This window comes from Schistocerca piceifrons, chromosome 7 (genome assembly GCF_021461385.2).
Source record: "Schistocerca piceifrons isolate TAMUIC-IGC-003096 chromosome 7, iqSchPice1.1, whole genome shotgun sequence".
Classification (NCBI taxonomy): domain Eukaryota; kingdom Metazoa; phylum Arthropoda; class Insecta; order Orthoptera; family Acrididae; genus Schistocerca; species Schistocerca piceifrons.
In genome coordinates this window covers 8,243,417-8,269,926 of record NC_060144.1, presented here as the reverse complement: position 1 = coordinate 8,269,926, position 26,510 = coordinate 8,243,417, and the positions used below count along the sequence as shown (strand labels likewise).

At 38.2% G+C, this 26,510-nt stretch overlaps 1 protein-coding gene across 1 annotated transcript in view; it reads left to right on the top strand.

Moving 5' to 3' along the window:
- LOC124805008 (fibrillin-2-like) overlaps positions 1-26,510 on the top strand; it is a 425,338-nt gene that overhangs the window by 114,303 nt on the left and 284,525 nt on the right. Inside the window, exons 8-13 of the mRNA XM_047265408.1 lie at positions 988-1,107; positions 2,989-3,111; positions 17,679-17,927; positions 18,072-18,191; positions 18,368-18,583; positions 21,575-21,774. Of these exons, the coding sequence (XP_047121364.1) occupies positions 988-1,107; positions 2,989-3,111; positions 17,679-17,927; positions 18,072-18,191; positions 18,368-18,583; positions 21,575-21,774 (1,028 nt within the window). The remainder of the gene's footprint in view (positions 1-987; positions 1,108-2,988; positions 3,112-17,678; positions 17,928-18,071; positions 18,192-18,367; positions 18,584-21,574; positions 21,775-26,510) is intronic.

Genomic DNA, 26,510 nt, shown 5'->3' with positions numbered 1-26,510 from the left:
CTGCTCACAGTCTGCTTCCAGCTGCCAGAAACTGTTGCCATTTGCATATGAGTTGCATTTGCGTGAGTGTGTACATGTGTGTATGTTCTTTTGACAAAGGCCTTATTGGTCAAAAGCTAACTTTCTGACAGTCTTTTTGTTGCGCCTTTGTGCAACTTACCATCTTCGTTATATGGTGAGTAGCAACTATCCTTTTCATTATATTGTTACATTCCACCCCAGATTTTCCATTGTTTAAAAAACTATAATTCATTCACAAAGTAGGTAACTGAGAAAACTCTCCTTCATATGACTTTTGAGTACTGTTCATCAATCTGGTATTCTCAGCAGGTGAGATTAATAGAGGAGGTAGCAGAGATTCGGAGAACAGTAGCCTTTTTCATAAAAAGTTTTATTACCATGCACGAAAGCATCAAGGACATATTATTAAACTCTGGTGGCCAGCCCTTTGAGAGAAACATTGTGCCTCGCAGGGATAAGTAACACATTACTTCATCCCATATACATCAACAAATGACTATGACTGCAAAATGAGATAAACATGAGTTCATAGAAAGGCTTATTAGCACTCATTATTCCTACACACCATTTTCAAATGGAACAAAAGGGAGGAAATGAGAGTAGCAAGTGAAGTAAGTCCCTCCTCCTCCTGCTGCCGTGCACATTGTAATGTGGTCTCAGGTGTACAGATGTGAATGTGTGCCACATACTATTTTCTTTTTCTTCTTAATATGAGGAGGAGCCTTTGATTGTAATAGTTCATGAGTCACGATATTGATTTTGTTCCACTCTTCGCAAGGAATGTTGGCCTCGTACTTTCATGAATCATTAAATTTGTCGCTTTCATTCCTTGGTAGTCAGAGGAACTTAGTTTTATGTTACCAGGCTAGACATACTTTGTTTTCAGTCACAATAAATATAAGTTACAGCTGTGTACAATAACAGTGATTAAGAAAAATGTAATTTTCTTCATCTTTTCTTCAACAGATATCGATGAGTGCGCTGAAGGCTACTGTCAGGGAGGCCGCTGCATCAACTCTCCTGGAAGCTTTACTTGTGAATGCCTTCCTGGATTTGATGTGTCATCAGATGGAAAATTCTGTATAGGTATTGGAAACATATCATAGACATATTACAACAAGTGCAGAGCTATAATTACTTGTAACCTTACAAGCATTCATTTGTAATCAAGACTAGCTTCATGATGGTCGAATAAAATACAAATCACAATTTTTCTTTAGCTTAACATACAATTTTAAAAAGTCATATCCTTTAACCAGTAAAAGTAAAAGTGCTTTTTGTTGTCAAGGCAAAGCTGTGATTTTGAAATAGTGCTGATTAACATCTTTCCAGTGATTTGCTTTTTTTACCATGCTGACGTTTAAAATGAGTAGGGCAGATAATATCAGGTAAATTTATTTCCACAGTGAGTGAGAAGTGGCCAGAAGTCAAAGTAAATGTGAAGAAACCTTACACACACACACACACACACACACACACACACACACACACACACACACACACACACACACACCTGTACAGCTACATTGTCCCAGCCAACCAGATTGCGCCAGCACTGAAGCTCGACCAGTCAGGAGTGGCATTGGGTGGAATGGGAGGTGGGCATTGGGAGAGTGGTTTGGAGAAGGGTGGCTGATGCTTAGGGGAGAGAGAGGTAGCAGGTGCATGGTACGGGATGTGACACCGGCGAGTTCACTCTGCCCACATGCAGAGGGAGTCATGCACATTTGCAGAATGATGTAGAGGAGTGGATCAGGAGGGAATGATTGAACAGAGGGAGAGGGAGACTGTGGAAAAGATGGCATGGGTGCAGGATGACCAAGTCAGGGTTGTGGGGTAGGATGGAGGTGGATGTAGGGCAGAGGGCTACTGGAGACTCAGGTCGGGGGGATTACTGCAGAAAAGGACATGTTGCAAGAACAACTCCCTTCTACATAGTACAAAAAAGCTGGTATTGAGGAGAAGGATCTGCATGACACGAGTTGCAAAGTAGCTATTGAAATCCTGCATGTTGTGCTCAGCATTGTGTTTTTCAATGGGTGTTTTCTGTGCTCTCAGCCATGGTTTTGTGGTGCTCATTCATTTGGATAGACAATGGTTGGTGGTCATGCTCAGATAAAATAAATTACAGCAGATCTTGTATATGGCATAATTGCTTTCACAAGTTGCCCTGCCTCTGACAGGATAAGCAAGGCCTATGATAGGACTGAGTAGGATGTGCCAGGTTGGTGTATTGGACAAGGTGTTGGCAATGTGACAAGGGGTTAGGAATAGGTGTATTAAGGATGGTCTAGGATCGGTTGGACTGCAGAATACAGTTTTGTAAGAGTGAGAAAGAATGTGAGTAGGATGTTCCTCATTTCCAGGCATGATGATAAGTAAATGAAGCTCTACCAAAGGATATGGTTCTGTTGTTCCAGCGCAGGAGGATATCGGGTGATGAGGGGGATGCTCCTTTGCAGCTGGTTCCTGGGCATGATCAGAGCTTTTTAGGGGTGTGTGAGGATATGATACAGGAATCAAAAGTTATTCTTGTGATAATGCTCTGTGGGGATGCAAATGTGCTAGCCCATGTGTTTTTCTTTTGGGAGGGAGGGAGACAGGTTATCAGCTGCTGTTGTAGTTGTTTCTCATTCACCGCTTGAAAATTGTGTCCAGTGCATTAGATCAATTTGTCTCGATGTGATTCTGCTTATATTTCATCACTCCCCCTCTCTTACTGTGGTAGTCTGATTCTGCTTATATTTCTATCACTGCCCCTCTCTTACTGTGGTAGTCTGAATAATATGGCTACTGTGTTGAAACAAAAACAATAATAACTTCCTAACTTTGCTATTGGAATGGGAAGTGAAATAAAGATATTTTTAAATGATGACATCATGTGTTATCTTTATTCATATTCTCAAGATTTACTGCATTTTTTCTAACATTGTCTGGTATTTAGTGGCTTTTGTTTATTCATTTCAGATCACAATGAATGTGAAGAAACAGGTATGTGTGCACATGGGAAGTGCACAAATATGGATGGTTCCTTTCGATGTGACTGCTATCCGGGGTATGTCTTGTCACCTTCTGGACATTCATGTATTGGTAAGTGAGCTTTGCAAATATGTGTAATTATTTGCTGTTGTATTTAATTCTTTGCTTGTTGTCAGATATGTGTTTTCAACAACAGTTTTGAATAATTGTGTATTTGCCATACTTTCAGAGAGCTGTTTTTAAATCCAGTCTTCTAAGTTTTCAGCTGGTCCTTGACTACAAGATATCTCCACTTACAAGTGGATTTGGTGTCCTTCTATTAATTCCAAATTACTGGTGTAATTATGCAGAAACAGTGTCGTAATTTGATTTTATGCTATGTAAAAATTGAAATCTTATCATTGTTTTGAATGTACACATAATTGAGAATACTGAATGATTAGTTAAAATTTTTTACGACTGGTAGATTTATAAAACATTCACACCCACACCCAAACACAGCCCACCCTCCCTCACTGCCCCCCCCCCCCCCCTCCACACACACACACACACACACACACACATAAAATAGAGGGAAACATTCCACATGGGAAAAATATATATTAAAAATAAAGATACTGCACCTTTCCAAACGAGAAAGCGATCGTATGTTGATAGACATGATAAAAAACACACACACAGATTTCAAGCTTTCGCAACCCAAGGTTGCTTCATCAGATGAAGCGAGAAAGCGATGGTATGTTGATAGACACGATAAAAAACACACAAACAAACACACAAATTTCAAGCTTTCGCAACCCAAGGTTGCTTCATCAGACATGTGATATGCACACATGTTGAATAGATCTTGCTGTTTGTCTCCACTCACGTCAGAGGCATTCACATGAAAGCTTCGCTTCAGAACACACACACTTCACCTGTGATTTAGTCATACAGTAGGCATGGTAGTACAGTATTCGTTTGAAGAACAACAAGATATGGGTTTTGTTTATGGACTAGTTGATGGTAATGCGCATGAAGCTCAATGGTTGTATGAGGAATGGTACCCAGCAAAATGCTACCCATACCTGCAAACGTTTACAGCAATTCACCGGCAATTTGGTGAAACAGGCTCATTAGCGGGATATCATGTTTATGCTGGAAGACCTCGAACACAGCGGGATGCTGCATTTGAAGAGAATGTTCTTGAGCACTTTGAGGAAGCACCTACGACAAGTATTCAAGCAGTTGGACACGACATGGGCGTCACTCATCACTTAGTCTGGGAGATTTTGAGGGATGTCTGCCGGCATCCATTCAGTTTCCACCCTTTTCAAGACCTAAATCCTGTGGCTGACTATGAACACAGGCTAAGGTTTTGCTGGTGGTTTCTGTGACGTGTTACATGAGACATATGTGTGCTTGTGTCTGTATATGTGTGAATGGATATGTGTGTGTGTGTGCGTGCGAGTGTATACCGGTCCCTTTCTCCCCCTAAGGTAAGTCTTTCCGCTCCCGGGATTGGAATGACTCCGTACCCTCTCCCTTAAAATCCACATCCTTTCGTCTTTCCCTCTCCTTCCCTCTTTCCTGATGAGGCAACTGTGGGTTGTGAAAGCTTGATATTTGTGTGTGTGTTTGTGTATTTTTTATTGTGTCTATCTACCAGCGCTTTCCCGTTTGGTAAATCACAGCATTATTTAATATATTTTTCCCATGTGGAATGTTTCTTTCTATTATATTGTGTGTGTGTGTGTGTGTGTGTGTGTGTGTGTGTGTGTGTGTGTTTATGAGTAGTAGAGCTATAAAACATTCAGACACACATATATGAAGCTACAGTAATTTTTATAATATACTACAATTACACAGTTAAATAATTCAGACAGTAGGACATTAATTCATTCCATAGTGAACAGTTAGTTTTATATGCACATTACTACTATATATATTTCTAGGATTGCTTACCTTATTATTCATATTAATCGAAGTTATAAGGACATTTATGGGAAAGTCACTTTTTAAAGGCATCTCTTGTCAGTATCTTAAGATCTTTTGGTGACAAATTATAAAATGTAGCTTTTGTGATGTATGGGCTTTTTGCTGTTAAACTGTTAAGGTTATTTTTTTGCATTGTATCATATGTGTGAATTTCCATGTTTCTATTTGTAATCATCATATACATGGCATAAACTGCCCACAGTTGAAACTAGCAAGTAGACTTTTACCAGATCGTCCTCATTTTAACTATGATCCTCAAGGCTCTCTACTACAGTATGAAAACCCTTTTTATGTAAGTGCTATATTAGTAGTAGTTCATAAGACAAGAAAGGATTGGCTAATCCAGTATATACAGCCTTTAGAGTTTCCAAATTAAGGTATAGTGATAATTTTTTCCAAGTTGTGTAGGTTAATATTCTCTTTGCAACCCATCAACAATACCATTACTATGCAACAACACACTGCACTGATACTCAACAAACGATCTGGTACACACTTTCATACAGGAACCAAGTGACACACAGAGTTGGTAAAAATCCTTAAGAAACAAGGAATAAAATTATCTTACCAAAGCAATCACTCAGAAATGTGTAAAGAAGGAGGATACATTGACGTATATAAAAAAATCTGGTATTTACCCCTTAATGTAAGAGTTGTCATGTTCTTTACTTAGGACAGACCAGCAGAGTGTTTCATATAAGTTATAAAGAACATAAAAGAGTATGGAAATATGGCACCAGCCATTCAACATTTGCAGAACACCTCCGGCAAGAAAACCACAACCCTACCACAATAGATACAGACATGAAAATAGACAGATTCAGCCTCAAACACACGCACCAGTTGGAAAATATAAACATTGCTGGCATACAAAAGCAATAGAGAGATGCTCCCAAAATTACCAAAACAAAACAAAAGATGACTGTGTCCTGCGGTATCAAAACATAGTACATGAGATTATGGGATGGCAGTGTACCTACAAAACATGAAAACATAAATATATTTCATATCAGTGAAGTGCTATGCAAACAATTTAGTACATGAGTGTAAGAGGACATAAAGAATTAAGTAGGAAACAAATAAAAGAAAAAAACTCAAGAAATAATAATAAGTAAAAACTGTTTAATAGCAGCAAGTTAAAGCATGAGAACTATTCATGGTCCTAGCAAACAGAATTCTAAGAGAAACCATATTGTTACATTAGCCAATGAAGATGCTTTAAAATAAAGCAAAATGTGTATGATATCTATCATCTATATATAAACCCAAAATTTTGCATTCTGAATAGATTTTTGACAGAATTTTATTATTCACAATATTTTTCCTATTTGTACCACTCAGTTTGGAGTGCATGTGCTAATTTTTTAAGTTGTCTCTTTCAAACTGAGCTCTTGGTTTTTCAATAAAGTTTTGAGTCTCCTTACTAAGGCAGGGCTTAGTGTCCATACAACAGACACTAGACGTGTCATCGGCATGCATAATGGTAAAATACTTATCATCTAGAGGACTTGGAAAATCATTTACACAACACATGAATGGTAGCGATAAAATAGAGCCCAGAGGACACCAAAATGTATACTTCTTATTCCTGACAGTCTCCTCTTCAGTACTTTTCCATTATGATACTTAATTTCTTTAAACTGTTATCTAATTTTTAAATCTGTTTCTAACAATTGCATGAGTTTTCCAGCGACACCAGTCATCACAATTTTTGCGACTTGATGTCATGTCATAATTCCTCCACAACACTTCAGCAAACAGACATGTTGCCATCTTCAGGTGGTCCTTCCTGAATACTGTGCTGCTCCTATTGGCATCCTATATATTTTGGTCATTACCCCCTCCACCACCTAACTGTCCATGTGGTCGACGTGGCAGATGGTGGTGGTGGTGGGGGAAGCTTGGCTCGTGCTCTGGTCTGCAGTATCTGCGCTACCACCATCAGGCGAGGACACCACCATCTGGGAACACCTCTTTCTTTTCAGGTTCAGTGTTGGGTTCTACACCTGACTGAGTTGTAGGTCACTATCTTTATTAATTAGACCATTTTACAGTCTGATTTTGATGGCCCCTTTAATTATTCAGTCTCAGGAGGAGGAGGATTGCCTAAGTATTTTGATGTTTTTGTAATCCTTAGTATGGCCAGATTTTATACTATGGTCAACATCAGCTGATTTGGTGGCCTGGTGTTGTTCACTATGGCATTGTTCACGACACCTCTCTTCTACTGTTTGGTAAACGCATGATTTTGAGGCCTAGATCATTCTTTACTGAGTCTAATAGAGTCAAGGTTTTCACAAGAGGCTGAAATAGAAATTTTACATTGTGTCACTCTAGGATCCTGCCAATTTTTATGGAAGTGTCTCTGACGAACGGTATGCACTTATGCACGCCAGTGATTTGTATTCTTCTTTTTCTTTTTCCTGGTGTTGCCTTGCAACAGTCTGTCTTGATGCATGTCTTAACTGCTTATTGCTGTACCTATTTCTTCTGAATATTGTCTTGGGGTGCTTCAGCTCAGCTCCTATGAACAAGGGTGCATAAAATGCTTTCATGCTGCGAGTTGTGATGGCTTCTGGAGGCATGCAGATACATATCAGTATGTATAGACTTCCTATACACACTGTGTCCCAGCTTGCCATCGGGTTTCTATTTCACTGAAACGTCAAGAAGTGGAAGCGTACCATCCTGTTCTACCTCCATCATAAATTGTATGTTGTGATGCAGTGAGTTGAGATGTTGGAGAAGTTCACTTAAGTTGCCCTGTCCATGTGGCCAAATGACAAACATGTCATGTATGTAGCAATAGAAACAAGTCGGTTTTATTGAACTTGTTCCAGAGCCTTCTCCTCGAACTTCTCCACGAATAAATTCACCGCAACTGGTGACACAATTTCTCTGTTCATAGTAATTTCCATTGAACAGGAAATACATTGAAGTAAGTACAAACTCAAAGCAAATTCTTGCTTGCCAATTCCATGGAGTCCTTCAGTGGTACCCTAGTGAAGAGGGACACTACATCGAAACTCACCAACAGGTCAAAATCATGGAGGGTAAGTTCTTGCAGCTATTTTACAAAGTGAGTGGAATTGTGAATGTGATGTTTGCATTTTCCCACAGATGGATTCAGAAGAGCTGTCAGGTGTTTAGCTAGCCCATATGGTGCTGCTTCTATTTTACTATTGGACACAGGTAGATATTTTCTTTGTGGGCCTTTGGCATCCCATACAGTCGTGGTGGTGCAGCAGCTCACGGTCAAAGCTTTTTGACAGTTTTCACATGTAAGGTACTTCAAAGAAGTTCTTAGGTTCTTCTCTGGGGGTGGCTTGTCAGGTCTGCTCCTGTCATCCGGTGCGCTACGTCATCAAGAAGTTTGTACACTTTCTGTTTATATTCTGAGTGTAGGAGCTATAGTGTAGAGTTCCCTCTGTCAGGAGGCATGACGACCAGCTCAGGATCGTTATGTAGCTTGCAGATAGCAACTCTCTCTACATTTGAAAGGTTACCCCTCTACGGTGCAGTCCTGGTGAGCACATGACACGATTCACAGCATATTTCTTCAGCCTAATCCGCTGATAGAGCATAGATGGCCTGTTCCACACTGCTTACGATGTCCACAATCAGTAGTGATGCTGGAGTCAGGGCGAAGTAGAATCCTTTCTCGAGCACTGACATTGCTATATCATTGTATGATCAATGTGCAACAAAAGTAGCCATCCAGCTGAGCTGAAGCACCTCCAGATGACATTTGAACAAATGGGTACAGCAACAAGCAGATAAGAGATACATTCAAACATACTGTCCCAAGGCAACAGCAGAAAACAAAATACAAATCACTGGCGTGCATACTGTTTTTCAGAAATACTTTCAGAGAAATCAGCAGAATCCTAGAGTGGCACAGTGTAAAATGTGTTTTTCAACCTCCTGTGAAAACTTAACTCTGCTAGGAAGATCTAGGCGTCTGCAAACCAGATGTTTACCAAATTCCCTGTTAGTGCAGCAAAACATAAATTGGGAAAACCATTCACACAGTAGAAGAGAGGTACTGTGAACATAAACTACACCAGACCTCCAAATCAGCCATGGCTGACCATAGTGTAGGAAGTGGTCACACTATGGATTACCAAAATACTCGGGCAGTCCTCCTCTGTCTGAAATTGTGTGATTAAAGAGGCCATAGAAAGCAGACTGAAAAATGGTCTAATTAAGAAGGATAGTGTCCCGCAACTCAGTAAGTTGTAGAACCCTGCATAGAACCTGGAAAGAAAGAGGCGTTTCCAGATGGTGGCGTTTGCACCTGGTGGCAGTAGCAAGGACACTGCAGGCCGTGCGCAGACTTAGGTGCCATTTCCTCCGTCGTCACCACCGTTCGCTACAGTGGCCTTACGGACAGTGAAAGAAGCGAAGTGGTAGAGTAGCTACTGGCAAACTTATATAAGATGCCGAGAGGAGCAGCACAGCATTTATCAGGGACCTCCCAAAGATGGCAGCACATCTGTTTGCCAAAATATCGTGGAGGAATTATGATGTGACCCAGCCGGACAACCAAGAATTCTATAAATCACAATTTTTGATGGTAGTGCATTGTGATGTATTATTTTTACAGTTCCTGGAATACTCCTACTGTTTGGAGCTTTTCATTTATTTTTTCAAGTCCGTAATGGACAGATTGTACTCCTGCTGACATGATACTTTGATCTTTCCTTAAACCATCCTGGATATCACCTAATATGTCAACATTGTTGTAATGTTCCAAGATTCCTTTTAACAATATTTCCTTAATCAGTTTGCTAAATGTTAAGGTTAGGGCAATAGATCTATGGTTGTGCACATGCCTAACGTCCTCATTTTTGTGCAAGGATTTGACTACAACTACTTCTACATCTACAGCTACACTCTGCAAAGCACTACGAAGTGCACGGCATGGGGTATGTCCAATTGCACCAGTTGTTGGGGTTTCTTGTCATTTAATTTACATATGGAATGTGGGAAGAATAACTGTCTAAATCCTCTGTGTGCGCTGTAATTAATCTTACCTTGTCTTCATGATTCCTGTGGGAGCAATACAGGAGTTGTAGTATATTCCCAGAGTCATCATTTATAGCCTGTTCTTGAAACGTGGTAAGTAGTCTTTCTCAGGATTGATTATGTCTGTCTTTAAGAGTCTGCCAGTTCACTTTCTTCACCATCACTTTGACACTTTTCCATGGATCAGACAAACCTGTGACTATTTGTGCAGCTCTTTTCTGTATATGTTCAAAATCCCTCATAGTCTTATTTTGAATGGGTTCACACTCTTGAGCAGTATTCTACAATGGGTAGCATGAGTGATATGTTTGCAGCTTCTTTCAGACATAACTTCATTGTAGATAACTAAATCATCTTCAAAATGTGTGAGGTTACTATTAATAAACATGGTGTGCGAAATGTGATAAGAAACAATGTAGAAAACCCACCCACCAGACCATCTGTAAACAAATATAAATGGGAAACAGTGACCTGCAAAAAGGACAAACGTGGAAGTGCTGCAGCAAAACTGACTGAAAAAAGGTACTTTCTTGTTGTTGATGACTCCGTACTGAAAAATGTTACAGCTCCAGGCTGTGAAATCGATGTTCGTCCTGGAATCCAATCGCATCAGGTTAGCAGACACTTTCAAAATATTCTAAATTTGAAATGAAGTGAAACTGAAAAAAAGGGACAAATATGAAGGTGTTTTCATTCATGTCAGAAAAAATTCCATCTGGAACAGCAGTGAGGAAAAAATAATCAGTGAAACACAGAACTTGATCTGCTCAGCAAAAAGTGTGTTTGCAAATTCAAAAATTGTCATTCGTGCAATTTTACACAGAAGGTCAGTAAGTGGTACATACATAAATAAGATAAACAGTGGAATCAGGGAACAGTGCGACAAGCTGGGTGCAATTTTTGTAGACTCAAATAAACTTGTAAGTGGTAAGTGTCTGGGAAAGGATGGGCTGCATTTGAATAGGTTAGGTTTAATGACTTTCAGCAAAATGATCATACACATCTGCAGAATCATTAAAAGCAAGGAAAACTGAAAACTTCCAAAAGGGGTGAGAAACAAAAGTGGTGATCCAAATGGAAACTGTAAATATAATGGAACAAGTGGGGCTCTTCTAAGTATAAAAAAACTCAAAAATTCTATCTTGATGCATCTAAATATAAATGGTTTAGCGGAAAAATGTTCAAATCTAGGTTACTCTAAAATTGATGGACTGCAAGTTATACTTTCTGAACTGGCAGATATAAATGTAGTCTGGTTAAATTTAACACTGGCTCATAAAAGAATGCGTAGACATTCTAAATAAAATTAGTAATTTCAAACTTGTCAGCAGCTTTTGTAGAAAACACAAATCTCATGGCGGCCCCTGTATCTTACTGCATGCCTCCTGAAACTTTAAAATGAAGGAAGATTTTAGCTATCTAAATAAAAAATGTATTTTTGAAAGCTGTTGTGTAGAGCTGTGTGATTTAAATACTGTGACAATATCAATTTACAGAATTCCTGGGAGTTCTACTACTAAGTTGTTCTTAGAAAAATTTCAGTATCTCTTTGATAAACTTAAAAAGAAAGCAAGAAAGAGATTGTGATTGCAGGAGACTTCAACTTAAATACATGAATTGAAAGCTGTGACATAGAAAAATTTTGCGATTTAATCCAAAAATCGGGTTTCAAGTTAAACTTTACTATGTGCACTAGAGAAAACTTCCACTCAGCAACCTGCATAGATAGTATTATTACAAATTATCAGTTTGATGATACAAGGAAATTTTGCCTAGATCTAGGGGTATCAGATCACTCAGCTTTGGTTATAGAGCTCCACAAAACAGCGAAACTAAAATCTGAATCTTATGTAAGAAGGAATTTTAGCGAAGAAAATTTAGAGTTGTTTTGTGATAAGTGTTATAAGCTGGCCTTTAGGCTACAAAAATTTTGATAAATTTCTAAATTGGTTTTTGGTTGTATTCAATGAAACATTTCCCTCAAAATATTATGAAAATAGAGTCACGAATAAACGAAATTGGATTACACCAGGTGTAAAAATTTCAAGTGCCAGAAAAAGACAGCTGCACAATGAGCTCAAAGTAAATAGAAACCCTGATTTTATAACTTATGTTAAGCGCTATAAGACTATATTCAAAAAAGTGATACTGGCAGAAAAAAAACTGGCAAATAGTATATTCATAAACAAACAAAGAAATAAAACAAAGGCAGCCTGGTCTGTTGTGAAGTCAAGAGTTGGGAGTCAATGTTAAAAGTCAAGAAATTTCTCAGATTAGGTTTCAGGGTGATAATACTGTAAATCATGTTCAAATTTCAAACTGCTTCAATGATCTCTTTGTCAATATAGCAAAATCTGACGTAGACATGACAGCTCATCAGGACAATATGATTTTCAGGCATAGGGATGACATACAAAACATTTGTTTTAAAAAAAATTCAGAAAAATCCCTCAGAAAGACATGGAAAACACAACATTATCATTAAAAAACAAAAATTAAGCTGGATAGGATGGAATACCTACCATAGTAATCAAGGCAGTACGCCATATTATTTCATACCCGCTGACTATTATTGTAAACCAGTCCTTTGAACATGGGTCGTAAAATATGCAGAGATTAAGCCATTATTTAAAAAGCGATCACCAGAAGATATGGGAAACTACTGCGTCACTAGACTAGGATACAAAAGTCTCAGGGATATTTTAAGATCTAACAAGTGCCTTTGACTAAGGTGAACCACTCATTATTACTCCACAAATGAAGAGCTATGGCATTGAAGATACTGCATTACAGTGATTCAACTCTTATCTGACAGAAAGGAAAGATAGAGTTATTTTAACATCAAATTCAGTTAACTACCACTCTATATGGAAAACAATTTCCCAAAGAGTTCCACAGGGTTCAATACTGGGTCCTTACCTGTTCTTATTGTATATAAATGATTTACCATTAAATATTGATGCTCATTCAGTCTTATCGCAGATGACACCTCAGTCCTGATAGAAAATGATACAATAGAAAAGATTCCAGATAGTATAGAAAATGTTCTGGAGAAACTGGAATCCTGGTTCCATAAAAATGGACTAAAGCTCAATGTCACTAAGATGCAGATAATGCAATTTGGCTCTAAATTGCCAGCAATATGTCCTGTACAAATAGCCCATAATAATCAACTGATGACAGAAGTGAGCCATGTGAAATTCTTGGGCCCAAACCTTGATAAAAGTTTAAACTGGAAGACACGTATAGACTTCCTGGCAAATAAATTACTTTCCCTAGCTTTTGCAATGTTTATTTTATCTGGTGCCACTCATATGGACACAAGAAAGATAGTCTACCACAGTTATTTAGAATCTGTTATTCGGTATGACATAATTTTCTGGGGAAACTCTAGAAGCAGTACAAGGCTACAAATTCTTCAGAAGAAAATCTTTAGAAATGTGTGCTGTCCACAAAAATGAGCCATGGCACCCATTGTTCAAGAAATTAAAAATACTAACAATTACCTTATTGTACATTGTTGAAATTTTGATTTTTGTGTATAATAATAGTTTCTCTACATGCTCCTGTCCTGTGCTAAAAGTTCCACTACTGTATTTTTCTAGCTTACTCAATATATATGAAGGCTGGAACTTTAATAGTGGCAACTATTTATTTACGTCTCATACAAAATAGATACGTGTTTCAAAGTTTTACTGACCTTCAAAGTACTCACCAGATTGTGTATAACCCACTGCCAGCAATGTGGAAGTTGTAGGTTACTCTTAGTGGTGCCAGTTGCGTTGACAGTTCGACCGATGTGGTCTGTTGCCCGACGAATTTGTAGCAGTTATGAAGCGAATGCCGTGAAGAATTTCCTTCCATTTAGAAATCGAGTTGAACTCACAAGGGCTTAAGTCAGGGGAGTGCAGTAGGTGGTATAGGGCTGAGCAGCCCCATCAGTTAAACAAATCAGTAACAGCTTGCACTGTACATGCTTGAGTATTGTTCTGCAAAATGATGGTCAGGTCTTGCAGAAAGTGTCATCATTTCTGTCTCTAAGCTGGTCGTAGGTTGTGATCCAAAAATGAACAGCATAGAGACAGAAGTGATGTCACTTTCTGCAGGACTTGACCATCATTTCGCAGGACAGTGTTCAAGCATGTACAGTGCAAGATGTTACTGATTTTTTTGACTGATGGAGCTGCTAAGTGCTATACCACCTACTGCACTCCCCTGACTTAAGCCCTCGTGAGTTCAACTCAGTTTCTAAACTGAAGGAAGCACTTCACAACATTCATTTCAGAAGTACTACAAATTTTCATCTACAGCGCTTTTTCTGTGGTGATTATAAACTTACTTTTTCTCAAGTAAATGGAAACAATATCACCTTTATTTTGTGCTGTACAGTAAGGTGTTGTCAGGTCATAGCCTTCTGATTTGAAATAGTGAATGTTACCTACTGGTGTCTGGTGCGAGGTAACAACTACTACATGTGGAGCCAACCATGTGATAAATGATTCAAAAGCATCTATTTTGTTTCCTAAACCTTGGACATTATAATGCAAAAATGATAGATCACTCTCATGTGAATATAAGTCTTTGTGATGCATATATGAGTCTCATAGACATTATGCTGTGATATGGTTTGAGTCTTATCTATCTAACAGGAAACAAAGAGTGTTGTTGTGAAATAGCTGTGCAGTAAGCAGTCAGTCTTCATCTGACGGAGAATTAATTACATGTGGTGTTCCTCAAGGTTCCATCTTGAGTCCATTGTTTTTTCTTGTATACACTAATGACCTCCCATCTCTTACATTGCCAGATGGTAAGTTTGTTTTGTTTGCAAATGATAGAAACGCAATAAGTAGCAAGTCAACTACAGATTTAGAAATAGCTGCTAATCAAATTTTCACTGCCATTTATAAGTGGTTTAAAGCTAATGCACTGTCATTAAACTTTGAGAAGACCCACTATATGCAGTTCAGAACCTGTAAGAGTTTTCCTTCCAGCATAACATATGAAGATATGCAGATCAAAGAGGTTGACAGTGTTAAATTTCTGGGATTACAACTCGATAATAAATTCAGTTGGGAAGGGCATACCACAGAATTACTTAAGCGCCTAAACAAGTCTTTATTTGAAGTGAGAATGATGTCAGATGTAGGAGACATAAATTTAAAAAAATTGCATTCCTTGCTTACTTTCATTCTATTATGTCATATGGGATCATATTCTGGGCAACTCATCAAACCAAGCAAATGTTTTTAGGGTGCAAAAGCGTGTGATAAGAATCATTTGTGGTGTAAATTCAAGAACATCATCTAGAAACATGTTCAAGGAACCTTGTGTTCGAACCACTGCTTCTCAGTATACTTCTTCCTTAATGAAATTTGTTGCAAGTAATACATCTCTATTTCCAAGCAATAGCTCAATTCATAGTATCAGTACTAGCAACAAGAACAATCTACACAAAGACCTAAAATAACTTGCCTTGGTCCAGAAAGGGGTCCAATATTCAGGAACATACCTTTTCAATAAATTGCCAGCAACCATTATAAACTTGGTTTCAGATAAAGCACAGATTAAGCAGAGTTTGAATGACTTTTTGATAGGCAACTCCTTCTACTCCATAGATGAATATCTTAACAGAGACTGTTAAGCCAGCTTAAGTTAAAGTATGTGTCAGATTTCAGTTTTGACAGCACTTAGTCACAACATTCTTGGTTAGGTATATTGTGTATGATAAATTTATTAATAGTGCATAACAATGTTTCATTCTAACAGCATGTTAACTCTGTAAATATTAGCTGTTCCAGTTTACCACATTGTATTCACCTATTTTGACAATTTTCTGACAAATGATCAGTGTAGTAAGTATTCAAATGTTTTATGTTATACTTTTGACATGTTCCACACCCACACAAGTTATGTCATTTTTTGCGTATAGGAAGTGAAAACTGAATCTAATTTAATAATCTAGTGTAGCTTCAGTGGAAAGTTTTATTGTCTTAAAAAGACATCATTTTTATCCTGCTGACGAATTGCTTCACTGGATGACATAATTTTAATCCTTGAGAGGAATAGCATCTCTGGCACAAAAATCACATTCAACTTAATATTTACTATTTCTAGAATCCATGTTATTAACAAGTCCTTCCCTAATCTGTTGAGATGTAGGCCACAGAGTGTGTAGAATCTTGTTACTACACAGCTTATGTTGACAGATATTACATTTTAAAATTTCTTGCATAGTATCTCTTTGTTTGCACTTTGCAGCTCTTTATTCACACATGACAAATCTGGTATGTTTTGGCAGTGTGGGACTGAGTAGAAGATTACATGCATCGTTCTTGACTCGTGCAGTCTTCTTTTCAGTTAGATCAGTAGATCATCTTTTTTTTCTTGCTACATCATTTGTTTCCGTTAAAAATATGAAAAAGACTTGTCATGGTTCAGTGAAGCTGCTTCCTGAAATTTTGCACCTTTTTTCCATACTCTAGATATATTATGACGGCTTCTAGACTGAAATCAGTAGTTAAGTTTCGCCTTTGGCCATCTGCATATAGATTTATTTCACCTGTTGTTGGTTGATAGTTACCAATTTTAGGCCCATCAATACTTTCTTGCTGCATGATGACATTGTCTATTTTTTCTTTTTGTTCATGGCAGCTGATAATCCATAATGAGAAATTCTTAATTTTAGTTCACTGTCAGTGACCACACTTGAAGCGGAATTGTACTTTTTTTCTCCCCTTAAATTGAAAACAACTCTTGTCATACTTTGTTTACAATGCCCTTTGTCTTCCCATGTAGTTTGAAATTGGTCATTCCACTGTCCCAGTTTATAATTGAAAGCACTTGAAAGGTATTTTTGTTACCGATACATTCTTTGTTTACATGATTTTGAATTTCTTGCAATGTAACTTTCTTGGAATGTAAATTTTTTTGGAATGTAGCTTTTGCCCCCTTTTCAGTAATGGATGAGATGTTTTGTAGAACTTGTAGTGAGTTCAATTCATTTGTTCTTACTCAAAGACTCGAGATGTCCATTTTCACCGTACTGATTATAAATTGTAAGCTTGGCACGTGTTCATTCAACTTTGTGATTTAATCCTCATAATTTTTTCACACTTAAATTTTAATGACAGAGGTAACATTTTTACCTGGAGAAATATGATGAACTTTTGCCCTGGATTCCATCTACTTTTTTGCTGTCATGGCCTACTTAAAGCAAATGGTCCACAAGTCGTCGGGCAGAAAGGTGCCATGCAAACAGCTCACCACTAAGAAATGCGAAAGAGCACCAATGTCATTTATACACAAGCTGCCCTGCCAGCACCTGTGTTAGCTGATGTCAGACAGATAACATAAATTAGTTCACTGCTATATATGCTATATATAGATACTAGAGGATATTGTCAATAGCGAGGATGAAAGATACGAGTTAAAATGAGCAAGTATTTTGTAGTCATGTTATTGTATTCAGCAAGTCATTTGTGATAGAGAATTTTAGTTTCTAAAGTTGTGTAATTTTTTATGTTACTAAAGGTAACTGTTTTGTCTCTTGTATACACTGTAGTAGCATTGTAATAATTTTGTGTCACTGCCTAATATCTGACACTTGTTTGTGTTTTGTCATTTCTTGTATATTTAAATTTTCCACAAGCCTAATATTTTTGATTTGATTTCAGATATTGATGAATGTTATGAGAATCCAAGAATTTGCTTGAATGGCCGCTGTGAAAATGTGCCTGGTTCATATCGCTGCATGTGCATGCCTGGATTTGTAACCAGTGCAGATGGTGCATACTGTGAAGATGTAAACGAGTGCACAACTGACCGAGTCTGTGACAATGGCAAATGTGTGAACACTGAAGGATCATTTAGATGTGTTTGTGACCCAGGTTACCAAGTTTCCCTTGATAAGAGAGGTTGTATAGGTGAGGGTTCATTTTTTAGCTGAATTTGTATTTATTTTTGAGTGAATGTCTGCTGTATAGTCATATTTTATTTCTTGTTTTGTACTGATATACAGTAACTTTTGAATTAAAATACAGAGACAAAAATAGCTATTTATATTTCAGATATTGATGAATGTGTACACAACCCTTGCCAACATGGAACTTGCCACAACACTGTGGGCAGTTTCTATTGTGAGTGCTTACCCGGATTCAACCTTGGCCCTGACGGAAGATCGTGTTTGGGTATAACACTTTACAAATACATTCAACAAGTATTTCCAGATAATGACACCCTACCTATTGTTTTAAAATCACTGATACTTTTCGCGTCCTTACAGTAATTTCCATTATGTCATTAATCAGGCTTATTGTTGAAACAGTTACTTTGCACTAATACCTGCAGTCATTGTACTTTCCAGATACGAGACGTGACCTCTGCTATTTAAATTATCATGAGGGACAGTGCACAAATCCTGCTGCGAATCCAGTGTCTCGATCCAGCTGCTGCTGTTGCACTGTGAGAGTTGGCCAACCTCTTGGATGGGGAACTCCATGTCAGGCATGTCCTATGCCTGGCACTTTTGAGTTTGAAACGCTATGCCCTCATGGGCCAGGAATGACATATAATGGAGATGGTGAGTATTAACGCTCGTATAAATAAAATTTGAGTAATTCGAGGTTAGGATGTGAAAGTAGTGTTACATGAAGTACATTTTAGTATTACGTGATGTACATTTTCTTATGATGTGTAAACTTAGTAAGGAACAAGAACACACAAATTATTTTACCCAAAAAAGTCAAGGCTCCTCCATCAACAGAATGTCTTGTCGTGTAACATTCATTCTTATTACCTCATAAATTCAGTATTCTTTTTTAAATGCTCTCATTTTGTTTATTTAAATTACAGCTTGTGTAGCCACTTTTAGCTGCAATAAGAGGCAGACCAGTGGCTTCCCATTCATTAGATCAATAACAGCACTTTTTTGTACTCCTCCAAGATTCAAACCATACTTTATAGCCCAATCACAAAACAAAAGATTACTTATGACAATAGTAAATAATGATTTAGCTACATAGCATTTTGGTAATAAACAAAAAATGTTACAAATTGCTCATTAATCTAATTTATAATATTGTATAACAGTATAATAAGGGGACTTCTCAGGCGATCATGCAAACTTACAGTTGTGATTGGGAAAGTAAATATTGATTATGATCGTGGGAGGAGAAACTCTCATGTGAAGCTGAGAGTGATAATAGGTATGCACGAATGCCTCACTTAAATTACAGAATGAAAATAATGAATTTTTGACTTGGTGGTGGGGGGGCTGATAAGAAGCTATTCTATGTATGGTGGGCAAAATCTCAGACAGAACAGATCTCTCGGCTATATCCTTGTCAGACCCTATGCTCCCTCTGCACACATCTCTCTACTGTATAGTTCCTTCCCATGTAACTATCCCCACTGCAAGACTTGCCCTATGCACCATGGCTTGCCCTATGCACCCTTCTACCACCACTGCTGATACCAGCACTGTAACTGGCAAAACATGTACTACCATAGGGAGAACCACCTGTGAAATGACATGCCGTATAGCAGCCGTAACGTAAACACTGTTTCGTCTTTTATATCAGCGTGACTACCACCAAATCATCACTTAAGACGAATATGCATAGGCAGAGGGTGTATACTGGCAACACACAATATCCTTTTGCAGAGCATGTACTGCAACATGACAGTTGTGGCATCAGTGCCAGTTTCATTACAAGAGTTATATGGATTCTTCCCACAGACACCAGCTTTTCAGAACTCTGTAGATGGGAACTGGTGCTACTGCATGACCTCCATTCCACCTGGCCTTAATTTATGTTAATTTCTTCGGTCTGAGCATTTCTTCATAGTAACTATTTTTTCTTCACTTTGTTTTAGTTTTCTGCATCTTTCATTTTCTGACCTGTCTATTTTTCACTGTTCCCCTCCCACCTCTCTTACCTACCATGCACTTAGCTTTGGCTCTTATCAACTCATTGCATGGTGTTGTAGCAGTCTGTCTTGCATATTAACCTGTCTTCTGCCTTTAAACTCTCAGGTTTTCACATCTCATCTGGTGCAGTCCCCAGCATCAGTCTTTCCTTCTAATACCATCTGGTGAGTCTCCCCTACCTGGGGTTCTGGGTGACTTTTCTAAACCCTACCCCTTTTATTAAACCTCTCAAGTCCTTTTTCTTCACTCCTCTTCCTTCTCCTACACTCAAATTACTGTTTTATTGGAGAAGTGTCAGAAACTCAAACCATATCCAGTGAAACATAAATTCTGTATTAATTGTAACAGTGAAAAATCACAGTATGATATGTTTCAGCAAGTGAAAATACATCACTACTACTTTTATAAGGTAGTAAGTGAGCAGAAGTCACTGCTGTGAAAGATGGCATAGTTAAGACATTTTTGGCCTAAAAACCAAAGTTATTAAATATGTGGAAAATAGGTTCTGGTTTCAGTTTTAACTAAGAATCTGTACAGCAAGTGCACAAAAGAGCAAAAAGAACCTGTCATCGGGCTATTACTATACATGAGGACAAATTGTCTTAATTTTTTGTCAGATTCCTTCAATCATGATAAAACTACCATGCTGTGTTAATATTTTTGTAATGTGCACTTATAATACTGTTTAATAGAGAGTACAACTCCAACCAAACAGATTGGGCTATTAGTGGAAACATTATCATCATATAGGAGGGAAATTAAAAGAGATATCTGTATATCACTTCTTTTATTAAACTACTCCAAACTTTTCAAGAATTTTCATCCTCATCTTCAAGTGGATATAATAGCGTATGTTTTTACGTTTGCTTGCTGCAACCAACTATTTGCTTTGCTTCTTTCTCTTGAAACTATTCCAGAAAGCTGCTAACTGCAAGCTGGTATCAGATAAACACATTGTGTCACTGACAAAATAAAAAAAAAAAACATAAATAGAGTAAATTAAGTATATATACAAGCAACTGAAAATATTCATAGAGGTAGTGTATTAAGGTATTGCAATAAGCACTTAAAACAATTCGCCATTATTTGTTCTCTCACTGACACTTGCCAGAAATGAAGGAAATTGGTTATATTTATATTTTAAGTTATGAAAGATAATGATAGTGCATTTGTGGTGTTGACATATTATTTTCAGTCTTGGTGTGAAAAGTTTTGTTTTGAGGGAGAAAAATTTTATTTATTTCATTATGCCTTTGTTTTTATTTTCTTAGGTGACCGGTTTATCTATATCAAAATTACCTTCATATAAGTATGCAACATTCTGGTAAGATGACCTGAAGATGACTGAGATGATTGACACTTATTTGTAAGAAGGAAATTTTTAAAAAAGTTAACAAATATCCCAATTGGAGATGTCTCTGTTGATGGATAATGTTGTCCTGTTACATTTTAAGTTACCTAAACTACTTCAGATTAACAACAGACTATGTCATCCAATAAAACTATGGCTGATTCCTTTACAAATTTTTCGCACGGCTGATATATTACGTCATTTCTTATTATTTTACTTTTGAAACAAATTCAAACAATAATTGTTACTTCTTGTCTGTGGGCTCTAAAGAGTTGCTTTCATTATTTCAGACATCAATGAATGCGCTCAGAATCCAGGTATCTGTCAGAATGGAGCATGTGAAAACTTGATGGGATCTCACCGGTGTATTTGTAACCCTGGATATCAAGTTGACAGTACTGGGAAAATTTGTACTGACATTAATGAATGTGAAGTGGATGATCTAGTTTGTTCAGGTGGTCAGTGCAGGAATACTCCTGGTAGCTTTCAGGTAACACTTTCATCATTCACGTTTGTTTATCTGCTTTAAAAATTACCTATGAAGTAGCACTATTAAAGTGAAAGTGAACTTGATTGATCAGGAATAAACTGAAGCATTATCACATTTTTGTGCTTCTTATATTGTGTTTTGTTTAAGATAAATAAGTACTCTCTTTTAGCAGAGAATTCTATGACAGTTTTACTGTTACAGCTGAAGTTGTCTGCAGGTTCTCTCTTCTCTCTCTCTCTCTCTCTCTCTCTCTCTCTCTCTCTCTCTGTGTGTGTGTGTGTGCGTGTGTGTGTGTGTGTGTCATGTGCACGCAACAGCAGCATGGATACACTGCATATGTCTAAACAAGTCATCAACTTTACTATGTATTCACATAGACATGTTTTAAACTTTCAGTGGGCTTCCATATTTTTGGAAAGGCATATTAAATGAGAAATAAACTAAAAATAGTTCCTATCCTCCAGTTCTGAGCAAGGTTTTTGGGTGCTTTCCCTTGATTGTAAAGCAAATATTGGAACTTCTTCTGCTCCACTTCTAGCTCTCCTGGTATTCAAGTGGAAAGTCGCTGACTCCACAGTGGGTCATTACTTGAACAATCCACTCTGAAAAGAGTTAATTTCAGTTAAGAAAAAAGGTTATATGTGAATAATGTGTTTAAGTGTATCACCCAGCTGTATTTCATTCACAGAGTTAGTTGCATAAACAACTACATTGAAAAATTTTATTTTTTAAACATGTTGTTGTTGTTGTTGTTGTTGTCTTCAGTCCTGAGACTGGTTTGATGCAGCTCTCCATGCTACTCTATCCTGTGCAAGCTTCTTCATCTCCCAGTACTTCCTGCAACCTATATCCTTCTGAATCTGCCTAGTGTATTCATCTCTTGGTCTCCCTCTACGATTTTTACCCTCCACACTGCCCTCCAATGCTAAATTTGTGATCCCTTGATGCCTCAGAACATGTCCTACCAACGGGTCCCTTCTCCTTGTCAAGTTGTGCCACAAACTCCTCTTCTCCCCAATTCTATTCAATACCTCCTCATTAGTTATGTGATTTACCCATCTAATCTTAAGCATTCTTCTGTAGCACCACATTTCGAAAGCTTCTATTCTCTTCTTGTCCAAACTATTTATCGTCCATGTTTCACTTCCATACATCGCTACACTCCATACAAATACTTTCAGAAACGACTTCCTGACACCTAAATCTATACTCGATGCTAACAAATTTCTCTTCTTCAGAAATGCTTTCCTTGCCATTGCCAGTCTACATTTTATATCCTCTCTACTTCGACCATAATCAGTTATTTCCTAATCTAATTCCCTCCGCATCACCTGACTTAATTCGACTACATTCAATTATCCTCGTTTTGCTTTTGCTGATGTTCATCTTATATCCTCCTTTCAAGACACTGTCCATTCCGTTCAACTGCTCTTCCAAGTCCTTTGCTGTCTCTGACAGAATTACAATGTCATCAGCAAACCTCAACGTTTTTATTTCTTCTCCATGGACTTTAATACCTACTCCGAATTTTTCTTTTGTTTCCTTTACTGCTTGCTCAATATACAGATTGAATAACATCGGGGACAGGTTACAACCCTGTCTCACTCCCTTCCCAACCGCTGCTTCCCTTTCATGCCCCTCAACTCTTATAACTGCCATCTGGTTTCTGTACAAACTGTAAATAGCCTTTCGCTCCCTGTATTTTACCCCTGCCACCTTTAGAATTTGAAAGAGAGTATTCCAGTCAACATTGTCAAAAGCTTTCTCTAAGTCCACAAATGCTAGAAATGTAGGTTTGCCTTTCCTTAATCTATTTTCTAAGATAAGTCGTAGGGTCAGTATTGCCTCACGTGTTCCAACATGTCTGCGGAATCCAAACTGATCTTCACCGAGGTCGGCTTCTGCCAGTTTTTCCATTCGTCTGTAAAGAATTCACGTTAGTATTTATTAAACTTATAGTTCGGTAATTTTCACATCTGTCAACACCTGCTTTCTTTGGGATTGGAATTATTATACTCTTCTTGAAGTCTGAGGGTATTTCGCCTGTCTCAAACATCTTGCTCACCAGATGGTAGAGTTTTGTCAGGACTGGCTCTCCCAAGGTCGTCAGTAGTTCCAATGGAATGTTGTCTACTCCCGGGGCCTTGTTTCGACTCAGGTCTTTCAGTGCTCTGTCAAACTCTTCACGCAGTATCGTATCTCCCAATTCATCTTCATCTACATCCTCTTCCATTTCCATAATATTGTCCTCAAGTACATCGCCCTTGTATAGACCCTCTATATACTCCTTCCACCTTTCTGCTTTCTCTTCTTTGCTTAGAACTGGGTTTCCATCTGATCTCTTGATATTCATACAAGTGGTTCTCTTTTCTCCAAAGGTCTCTTTAATTTTCCTGTAGGCAGTATCTATCTTACACCTAGTGAGATAAGCCTCTACATCCTTGCATTTGTCCTCTAGCCATCCCTGCTTAGCCATTTTGCACTTTCTGTCGATCTCATTTTTGAGACGTTTGTATTCCCTTTTGCCTGCTTCATTTACTGCGTTTTTATATTTTCTTCTTTCATCAATTAAATTCAATATTTCTTCTGTTACCCAAGGATTTCTACTAGCCCTCGTCTTTTTACCTACTTGATCCTCTGCTGCTTTCACTACTTCATCCCTCAGAGCTACCCATTCTTCTTCTACTGTATTTCTTTCCCCCATTCCTGTCAATTGTTACCTTATGCTCTCTCTGAAACTCTGTACAACCTCTGGTTTAGTCAGTTTATCCAGGTCCCATCTCCTTAAATTCCCACCTTCTTGCAGTTTCTTCAGCTTTAATCTACAGTTCATAACCAATAGATTGTGGTCAGAGTCCACATCTGCTCCTGGAAATGTCTTACATTTTAAAACCTGGTTCCTAAATCTCTGTCTTACCTTTATATAATCTATCTGATACCTTCTAGTATCTCCAGGATTCTTCCATGTATACAACCTTCTTTTATCATTCTTGAACCAAGTATTAGCTATGATTAAGTTATGCTCTGTGCAAAATTCTACCAGACGGCTTCCTCTTTCGTTTCTCTCCCCCAATCCATATTCACCCACTATGTTTCCTTCTCTCCCTTTTCCTACTCTCGAATTCCAGTCACCCATGACTATTAAATTTTCGTCTCCCTTCACTACCTGAATAATTTATTTTATCTCATCATACATTTCTTCACTTTCTTCGTCATCTGCAGAGCTAGTTGGCATATAAACTTCTACTACTGTAGTAGGCATGGGCTTCGTGTCTATCTTGGCCACAATAATGCGTTCACTATGCTGTTTGTAGTAGCTTACCCGCATTCCTATTTTTTTATTCATTATTAAACCTACTCCTGCATTACCCCTATTTGATTTTGTATTTATAACCCTGTATTCACCTGACCAAAAGTCTTGTTTCTCCTGCTACCGAACTTCACTAATTCCCACTATATCTAACTTTAACCTATCCATTTCCCTTTTTAAATTTTCTCACCTACCTGCCCAATTAAGGGATCTGACATTCCACTCTCCGATCCGTAGAACGCCAGTTTTCTTTCTCCTGATAACGACATCCTCTTGAGTAGTCCCTGCCTGGGAGATCCGAATGGGGGACTATTTTACCTCCGGAATATTTTAACCAAGAGGACGCCATTGTCATTTAACCATACAGTAAAGCTGCATGCTCTCGGGAAAAATTACGGCTGTAGTTTCCCCTTGCTTTCAACCGTTCACAGTACCTGCACAGCAAGTCTATTTTGGTTAGTGTTACAAGGCCAGATCAGTCAATCATCCAGACTGTTGCCCCTGCAACTACTGAAAAGGCTGCTGCCTCCCTTCAGGAACCACACGTTTGTCTGACCTCTCAACAGATACCCCTCCGTTGTGGTTGCACCTACGGTACGGCCATCTGTATCGCTGAAGCACGCAAGCCTCCCCACCAACGGCAAGGTTCATGGTTCGTAGGGGTAGGTTTTTTAAACGTGCTGTTTGTAAAGTAGGTCTGAAGGACTTTTAATATGACTTCAAAACTTGTTCTGCTGTCAGTATGACATTTTATTTCAATGAGTTTGTTGACAAAATGTTTTTGCAATCATGAAACGTCTATAAGAAAAAGGATCTTGAGAACAATACTACTGTTGCTTGTAAGTGCAAGAATAAATTTTTGTTACAAACCGACGGAGACGCCACTAAGTGGGGCACATATGACGGTTACACAACAATTTCGTAATTGAATATCAACATGGGAGGCCTGAATTACAAATAAGCTGAGAGCTCATTTCACCAGACAATGTGAGAGCAAAGCCAAGAACAAAGATGCAGCACTTTGACAACAGTGCTAGCAGACAGAATGCTGTAGCATAACTTCCCCTAGAGATGTCATAAGAATGTCTTTCAGGATGCCAACTGCACATGAAGGAACTCTTTGGAAACCCTGAAGTTAAACACTAGAGCAGTTGAGAGTGCTGACTGTCTCAGAAAACGAGAGCACATTTTGCTTATCAGTATGGGGTGGTCACGTCATTGCCTGTTATAAAACATCTGCTCTCGACACGCTCATTATTCTCGGAAAAGCTGCTGCCACCTTGCTAGAAATCCACAGCTGTCCAGGTTTGGAGGCAACTTCTGATCTTCAAGCTGCAGTCCTGCCAGTCAGAATGGTGTCTGACAGAGGATGGGGCCGTGGATAAAGAACAGATCTGCATGTCTGCAAGCTATTCGACTTGCCTGT